This window comes from Pieris napi, chromosome 23 (assembly GCF_905475465.1).
Source record: "Pieris napi chromosome 23, ilPieNapi1.2, whole genome shotgun sequence".
NCBI classification, from domain to species: Eukaryota; Metazoa; Arthropoda; class Insecta; order Lepidoptera; family Pieridae; genus Pieris; species Pieris napi.
Genome location: NC_062256.1, coordinates 8141401 through 8150416, shown reverse-complemented (window position 1 = coordinate 8150416; position 9016 = coordinate 8141401). Strand labels below are relative to the sequence as shown.

At 29.0% G+C, this 9016-nt stretch overlaps 2 protein-coding genes and 1 long non-coding RNA gene across 3 annotated transcripts; 2 read left to right on the top strand and 1 right to left on the bottom strand.

Annotated features, from left to right (window-relative positions):
* Positions 1–215: 215 nt before the first annotated feature.
* LOC125061165 lies at positions 216–2107 on the top strand. The gene is made up of 3 exons (XR_007118997.1): positions 216–345; positions 1060–1202; positions 1419–2107. It is a non-coding gene; the product is annotated as an uncharacterized LOC125061165 (long non-coding RNA).
* A 2301-nt stretch (positions 2108–4408) lies between these two features.
* Positions 4409–5464, top strand: LOC125061163 (ribose-5-phosphate isomerase). Its single transcript, XM_047666390.1, has one exon. The coding sequence runs from the start codon at positions 4553–4555 to the stop codon at positions 5339–5341; it is 789 nt and encodes a 262-aa protein (XP_047522346.1). The 5' UTR covers positions 4409–4552; the 3' UTR covers positions 5342–5464.
* Positions 5465–5618: 154 nt separating this feature from the next.
* On the bottom strand, positions 5619–7739 carry LOC125061164 (caltractin-like). The gene is made up of 3 exons (XM_047666391.1): positions 7572–7739; positions 7033–7405; positions 5619–6787 (listed from the first exon to the last, which is right to left on the bottom strand). The coding sequence occupies exons 1-3, from the start codon at positions 7572–7574 to the stop codon at positions 6624–6626; spliced, it is 540 nt and encodes a 179-aa protein (XP_047522347.1). The 5' UTR covers positions 7575–7739; the 3' UTR covers positions 5619–6623.
* Between the last annotated feature and the right edge of the window lie 1277 nt (positions 7740–9016).

The following is a 9016-nucleotide window of genomic DNA, read 5'->3' as shown; positions in this document are numbered from 1 at the left end:
ATATTCACTAAATTTGCCTTGGTAGAAAATGGATCCTTATATTCAAGTAATATATCATTCCTACAATGTCACTCGTCGAAGTGAAAATCCTAAAAAGTAATTGAAACAGAAGATAATAAAAAGTACGTATAAATATTGGCGGGAAATCATGCTCTATTTTTTATGAATTTTTGACGCCCAGAGACAATAATATGTTAATAGGAAATGACAGATGTAATCATTATTTATGTTTTATTAGTTTACACGATTACGTTTTTTAAAACAATTTAAAGGCAATAAAAATATGGATAAGCAAGATGTTAAAAATCGCAATGCCTTATTTTCGATTGCTAATGAAATTAAAAAGTGAGTATTTTCATTGAAATTAACTTATTAAATTATAGTTTGTTTATTTTGAAAAATATATCACATATACCTATATATGATCCTAGATACACGCAAAAGCAGACACCGAAAGTATGTATCAGTGAGCCTTTAAGAAAGATTACTACAAAAAACGTTAACCGGATAAATACGATTATTTTGAAATTATAATTATGAAACCCGAAATTCACGTGCTTTAGAGTTTCAATAATTTAAAAACACCAAAGAATTTTAAGTAGATTTAAAAGACTAAAAATGGCTGTCGTTGGGCTGCGATGATTGTCCTCTTAAGGGTGCGTACAGACTATGTAACATATTATATAACTTGTGTTTTATAACACGTCCACATTATGTAACCTTGTTATTCAACATTATAAACTTAAAACAATACTGTACACATTAGAATAACAAAGCAATATAACAATGTTATATAACCATATTAAATAACAAAAGAAATACAAAAAAACGTAGATGCTGGGTTCGTCCTAGCATACGTATCAATAACATGTTATTATAACATGTTTTATAACATTCAGTGTCCACATTATCAGAAATATGTTGTATAGCAATGTTGTATAACATGTTATGTTATATAGTCTGTACGCACCTTTAGGCGTCCCGTAGACTCGTTCGACATAAAATAAAACAATGACCGTGATAATACAGGACTTTAATTTCATACAAATATTTTCATAGGTTTCATTTGGAACGAAACAATAATAAAAATTATAAGAAACATTTAAATCCTATATTTGATGAATTTCGATTGTACAAGACGAGTGTTAAAGCAAAGACAAAACTGTTAGCCACTCTCAAGAAGAAGCTGCATATTGCCTGTGGTAAGTATCTTAGCTTTAGAACGCTGTGCAAAACCCTCAAGTCAAAATATAAAAATGGTTAATTATTACTTTGAACCCGCTAACTGAAATCTCTAACGTCACGTATTTCTTTTTAATTTTGCTGTTAGCCCTTCAAGAAGGTACCTAATTAATACTTAATTACAAGTACCAATCATAAGATACATTACTCATTTATAAATATTGTATCTTTCCTAGTATTCGCAAAGATTCTCCTGGCAATCCATGGAAAGAAAGGAACAAATACCTATGAATTACAACAAATTACTACCGTTAAACATTCCACGAATCCAGAATTTAACTCGCATATAATAAATCATAATTTAACATTTTCAAAACTTATTAATATGGCATATGACCAACATTGTTCCAACAAAGACGAACGTTGTATATCAGAGATTGATAAATTAAAAGAAATTATCTGTCTTTTAAATACCACAGCTACCATGTTAAGCCAAGAAAAAGCAAAATCTGAAAATCTGGAGAGAAAAAAAAGATTTCTTGCAACGAAATTAATGCTGACTGAAAATCATCTAAAAAATTTAATAAACCAAAACGATCAATTTAAAAAAGAAAACCTTAAATTGGTCAAACTGCTTAATTGTCAAAAAGACTCAGAATTATACCCTATCCCCAAATTAAATTCAGTTATTTTTAATGGACAACATAACATAAAATTATATTTAACAAACATGCAATCGTTAGTTAATGAACAAACGAACATTCTAAAAGAATTAGAGAGCTTGTCTAAAGAAAATATATAATAAACTATTTGTAAGTATGTAATACATAATTCTAATCTTAACTTCCAAGTCTTCAACAGTTTGCAGGGACGAACAGTTGAGGGCGTCAATTTAATTGAGCATTTGAAATTACCGCATTTATAAAATGTCACATTATAGTACGGGAGGTAGCAACGTTTTCGAGAAAGAATTTCAGGTCAGCTGATTTTGTGATATGTCTTCCTTCTTGCACTTCCGGTTAGAGTCTGGGCAATCTGGCTGGCGGTAGCGGTTGCGTTCATTAGTGCGCATCCTATCTGTCCAGGTAATAATCCTGGATTTTAAAAGCATTTTAAGAAGCGTAATTTTTAATTTTTCGTTTTTAAATACGTCTACCTGACATACTTTTTTTATTGCCAGACATTTTTCACGTTGCTAACTATGTGCCAGACGCGATTTTAAGTTTTATTTTTATGAAAATTTCAAAGCATTTTAGAATGTCTGTAATTTTAATATTATGTTATTTAAATATAAGGAAAACTGAAAATGAATTTGCCAGACATTAATTCGGTTGTTAAGTCTTGAATTAAAATGATAAAGTTTTGCAGTATGATGAAGCATTGCATTTTAAGAAGCGTAATTTTTGATTTTTCCTTTTTAAATACGTCTACCTGACATACTTTTTTTATTGCCAGACATTTTTCACGTTGCTAACTATGTGCCAGACGCGATTTTAAGTTTTATTTTTATAAAAATTTCAAAGCATTTTAGAATGTCTGTAATTTTAATAATATGTTATTTAAATATAAGAAAAACTGAAAATGAATTTGCCAGACATTAATTCGATTGTTAAGTCTTGAATTAAAATGATAAAGTATTGCAGTATGATGAAGCATTGCATTTTAAGAAGCGTAATTTTTGATTTTTCCTTTTTAAATACGTCTACCTGACATACTTTTTTTATTGCCAGACATTTTTCACGTTGCATGAATTATTCATAACTTACATTTAGTAATTAGGACAATTTAAATAAAGTGTTGATTATTAATTTTAATCTAATTTTATATTCCTTTTTATGCTCGTACTACAAGCATTATACTGCAATACTTTTTCATTTTAATTCAAGGCTTAGCAATCGAATTAATGTCTGGCAAATTTATTTTCAGTTTTTCTTATATTTAAATAACATAATATTAAAATAACAGACATTCTAAAATGCTTTGAAATTTTTATAAAAATAAAACTTAAAATCGCGTCTGGCACATAGTTAGCAACGTGAAAAATGTCTGGCAATAAAAAAAGTATGTCAGGTAGACGTATTTAAAAAGGAAAAATCAAAAATTACGCTTCTTAAAATGCAATGCTTCATCATACTGCAAAACTTTATCATTTTAATTCAAGACTTAACAACCGAATTAATGTCTGGCAAATTCATTTTCAGTTTTCCTTATATTTAAATAACATAATATTAAAATTACAGACATTCTAAAATGCTTTGAAATTTTCATAAAAATAAAACTTAAAATCGCGTCTGGCACATAGTTAGCAACGTGAAAAATGTCTGGCAATAAAAAAAGTATGTCAGGTAGACGTATTTAAAAAGGAAAAATCAAAAATTACGCTTCTTAAAATGCAATGCTTCATCATACTGTAAAACTTTATCATTTTAATTCAAGACTTAACAACCGAATTAATGTCTGGCAAATTCATTTTCAGTTTTCCTTATATTTAAATAACATAATATTAAAATTACAGACATTCTAAAATGCTTTGAAATTTTTATAAAAATAAAACTTAAAATCGCGTCTGGCACATAGTTAGCAACGTGAAAAATGTCTGGCAATAAAAAAAGTATGTCAGGTAGACGTATTTAAAAAGGAAAAATCAAAAATTACGCTTCTTAAAATGCAATGCTTCATCATACTGCAAAACTTTATCATTTTAATTCAAGACTTAACAACCGAATTAATGTCTGGCAAATTCATTTTCAGTTTTCCTTATATTTAAATAACATAATATTAAAATTACAGACATTCTAAAATGCTTTGAAATTTTCATAAAAATAAAACTTAAAATCGCGTCTGGCACATAGTTAGCAACGTGAAAAATGTCTGGCAATAAAAAAAGTATGTCAGGTAGACGTATTTAAAAAGGAAAAATCAAAAATTACGCTTCTTAAAATGCTTTTAAAATCCAGGATTTTTACCTGGACAGATAGGATGCGCACTAATGAACGCAACCACTACCGCCAGCCAGATTGCCCAGACTCTAACCGGAAGTGCAAGAAGGAAGACATATCACAAAATCAGCTGACCTAAAATTCTTTTTTTTCAAACGTTGCTACCTCCCGTACTATTAAGTTGTTTTCAATTTGACCTAACACTCGCAGAATACAATAAGTCAATCTATCAAGTTGTTATCTGTCAACTCACAACTGTTCACACTTCACTATGCAGTATGCACACGCAGTACTAGTTTAAACTTTAAAGTTGAACCTGTGGTTGTATTCGATATTCAACTCGATTTAAATTGAACTCTTAAATTAACTTTTTCAGCTAACTCAACCCATTACCCAAAATTCAAACACTAACTTTATAAATAGATGTTCGCATGTTTAAGAATATTTTCAAATTTCGGTATCCTTGCATTAACGGAATAAATAAAAGATTTATAAATTCACGGGAACTGCCAAAAATGTCTTTAGAAAAAGCCAAGCAAGTGGCTGCATACCGGGCAGTGGATGAATTTGTAAAAGGTCACTGTGTTTTTGGAGTTGGAAGCGGTTCAACTGTTGTATACGCAGTACAACGACTAGCTGAGAGAGTGGAAACAGAAAACTTGAAGGTAATATGTATACCAACCTCTTTCCAAGCAAAACAATTGATTATAAAATATAATTTAACTCTTGGAGAGTTGGAAACTCACCCAAACATAGATGTAACAATAGATGGGGCGGATGAAGTAGATGCCAATATGACATTGATAAAAGGTGGAGGAGGGTGCTTACTACAAGAAAAAATTGTTGCATCCTGCTCAAAGAAAATGATAGTAATAGCAGACTACACCAAAGATTCTAAAAAACTTGGTGATAGGTATAAAAAAGGAATTCCTATTGAAGTTATTCCTATGGCTTATGTTCCTATTAAAAATAAGGTTGTGGGTATGTTTGGTGGTGAGATAAAGCTACGCAGTGCAATAGCCAAAGCAGGGCCTGTTGTTACGGACAATGGCAATTTCATCTTAGATTGGATGTTTACAAATCAAGATTTAGATTGGGAAAAAACAAGCAACACCATAAAGTTGATGCCTGGTGTTGTTGAAATTGGTTTATTTGTTAAGATGTGTGAAAAGGCATATTTTGGCCAAGCAGAAGGCACTGTTATAGAAAGATCTGTTTAGATAGATAAATTTGTTCTCAATTTTGTATCTCAATGTTTTCTACCTTTTTATAAATTGTTTATATGTTAACTTTCAAAGAAGTATTTTATGTATTTTTATTAAACATGTAATAAATTTGTTGCACATTTTTGTCCAAATAAAAAATATTTCAAGCCATGTATTTTAATCTGCAATACATGAACATGAAAAATTTACATAGTTATCAATGAAGACCTTGATTAAAATACATATTGTGGCTGTTGACGTAAATCAATTAGTTGCACACCTAAAAAACTGATAATTTTATAAACATTTAATATATCCAATGTGTTACACAGAATACAAATTGAATTCAGTAGAAACATACAAAATATTTTCAGATCTAAATATATAAAAATTATAGAACCATTGTTACTTTGCTGCTATCATTGCAAAGATAACTCTGTGACCTTAGTTTTTGTACATAAACAGATATTATTATTAGAATATAATTTTTTATTAGGTAAAGTCTTAACTAACCTTAAATAATAGTTGTTGTGCAAATAATACTGAATAATAGATACATTTGACGTAACTCTTAATGTCTATAACAATGATATTGGATCAAATTTTCAATGTTTTTGGAAATGATAAATCACTAATATATTTAAGTACAAGATAGGTTTATCAATAAGACCATGACTGTTTTTTGGGAGTCTGATTACACTAAAAAGTAGTGTAAAAAGTCTACTTCTAGTCAGTTGTTTAATGGATATTTTATTACATAATTTTCAAAAACTGTCAAGCACATTATTGTTTTTAAACAAATGTTTATAACTATTAAAGATTCTTTTTAAATTTGTAGTACTTGCATAAGCCAAAACATTAAGTCTGATTTAAGTAATTTTTCTATAAGTAATAACAGAACATCAAATGATTAGAAGTATCCACATATACTGTCTTAAAAATATCAATTGTACAACAGAATTAACAGCAGTCTTAAATTGAGGTTGACAACATTGATTGAGACGTAATATACTCATTTAGAGAAATATAATGAAGAAAATATTTAGTAAATTGCTTGACTTTATATTTTTAGAGCTACCTTCATAGTTTTTTTTGTTGAGCTCAAGTTCCATTCTGAATATTGACCTCATATTTTTTCAATTTATGGCTCTTAATACTATATCAAAACAGTATACTTCTTTGAAACAATCACAAAAAGAAAAACTGCACATTTTAACTAAAGTAATTGTTACAGTATACATAGTGCCAGCCACATAAAAACTAAAAGCTTTTGTGCTCTTTCATGAAAATACTAAACCTAATATAGACTAGTTTTCTTCATAATGCGTAAAAACTCTTCTTGATTTATTTCACCATCGCCATCCCGATCTGCCTCATCTATCATTTCATGAAGTTCTTCATCAGTTAAATTTTCACCTAATTCTTTTGCAACTCTTTTTAGGTTTTTAAAAGATATTTTTCCTGTAATTGAAAAATAAGATATATGAGTAAAGACATTGAACAGATAAAGAGGGTGGTCCTCTAATAAATATTAAGGACTTATTTTCTTGTTACCAATGATCTTAATGATGACTATTTTTTATAAAAAATAGAAAAAAAGAATGCAACATGTATTCATAAAATTAACCAAGTGGGTTTCAAAGCTAAGATGACATTAATTGATACATTGATACTGTAAAGAACAATTATAAAATTTAGAAAATTACCTGTTTCATCATCATCAAAAAGTTTGAATGCTTTCATTATTTCCTCCTTTGTATCTTTTTCAGCCATTTTAACCGTCATTAAATCTAAAAAATCATCAAACGAGACTTTCCCATCACCTTTATCTATTTCTGCAATCATTTTTTTTATTTCCTCTTTCTTTGGCTCGAATCCTAGAGCGCGTATAGCTACTTTTAATTCTTTAGTGTCTATTTTACCAGTATTTTCTGTATCAAATAAATCAAAAGCTTCTTTAATATCCCTCTTCTGTTCTTCAGAAAGTTCAAATTTTGGTCCAGACTTTTTACGAACGCCAGTTGGTGCTTGGTTGTTAGAATTGCTAGTCTTTTTCGGTGGATTAGCTACCACAGTTGCCTTAAAATAACATTATATAAATAATACACAAGACAACTCGACTCACTGCAATATTTTGACGCAGTTATATTGTATATTATTCGATTAGAATTGATAAAATATATTGGAATACCTAACTTAAAATAATCAATAATTTGACCAGGAAAAGTATACTAGGAATACGCACCATGTTAAACCCTAACCAATATTCTTCTCTGGGTTGTTAACTAATTATCAATTACACGTAAATCCTAAAAATATAATTTTCAGATATAAGTTTATTGAAATTATTATCACCAAGTTTTAATTGTTTTTAAAAATCGCACTGAAATTTGCCCACAGATTACTAATTATGAAGAGGGCACAGATAAGTAAAACTATATTTTCTGGCGTTTATGATAAACCACAGATAGGTTCTATATTTAACAAAAAAGTAAACGCCTCCAGTATCAGAGAAAATATATTTTATAACGTTTCGGTACATTTTACAGGTAGGTAAATGTCATGATAATTTTTATTCTTAATATTTGTTTATTTAATTAAACGTTTGATGTTTATATATTCAATTACCGGTACTAGAAGTTGCTTTTCCGAGGAGAATTTCGATTAAAGTGTTAAGGGAAGATGTGCTTGTACGACATCCCATCTGGCCAAGTTGAGATCCGATGTTTAATTTCACACTAATAATTGGATAATAACAAAATGCATTTTTTTTTGTAAAAACTTTATCATTACACAAGTAAAAAGTAGTACAAACTACATTTAAAGCTAAAACATATTCTAAACAGCTTATAATGGTCTACTTATTATTAAATGAAAGTATACATAATCTATTTCAAAATTTACATTCTTAACATACAAAATATTATATCGGTCATTCTGAAAACTAAACTAACAAGAAAGTTTGTCTTAGAAGATTTCAGTGGGCTATTTTTTCGTAGTGGTGACACGCTACATGACAAGATTGTAAAAAAAATCAGATTATTAATTAGTACATGTATTATTTTTAATTCTGTTAAGTATTGATTTAGAAGATTCAAATTAAACATTCATAGTTTCAAAAACCCCGCCAAAACGCTTCTCTAGCCAAGATGGCGTCGCATGGTTCCTGTGACATACCAAGTCTGTAAACACGTAAACAAACGATAAGTTGTGAAAACTGATCATTAATTAATAAAAATAGATATATTTCGATTAAAAACACTCCCCGTCGAAATTCAAAGTGAGTATTAGGATAAGGCGAAAACATATTGACAAGCTCGCCATTGTCGATTCGAATATTCTGTGACCGTTATGGCCGGGGGATATAAAAAAAAAATCTAATATGATTATGATTTCTTGGTAAATTAAATATTGTTTTTAAAGCCACGTTTTATACAGGTACTCAGCACTCGTACTCTCAGTAACCATTATTTGTCATACTGTCAAATAGCCTATTACGTCGCGTAGGTAAAAGAATAATTCTATGAAACATTGTTCGTGCTATCAATTCTTAAAATAGAATAACAGTGTTATTCTTGTTGCGTAATCATATTATTAATTTACTATTTTTAAGTGAAAACTCTTAAATAATAAATGGATAGTAGTGACAAATGTCATCTGTCAATTGTCAACAAACTTCATTTGTAACTA

Excerpts from the sequence above, each read along its gene's own strand:
- LOC125061164 (XM_047666391.1), bottom strand. Across the intron at positions 6,788-7,032 it reads TTTTGATGATGATGAAACAG|GAAAAATATCTTTTAAAAAC; the intron begins GTAATTTTCTAA and ends TTTCAATTACAG.
- LOC125061163 (XM_047666390.1), top strand. The coding sequence starts at position 4,553 with ATGTTTAAGAATATTTTCAAATTTCGGTATCCTTGCATTAACGGAATA.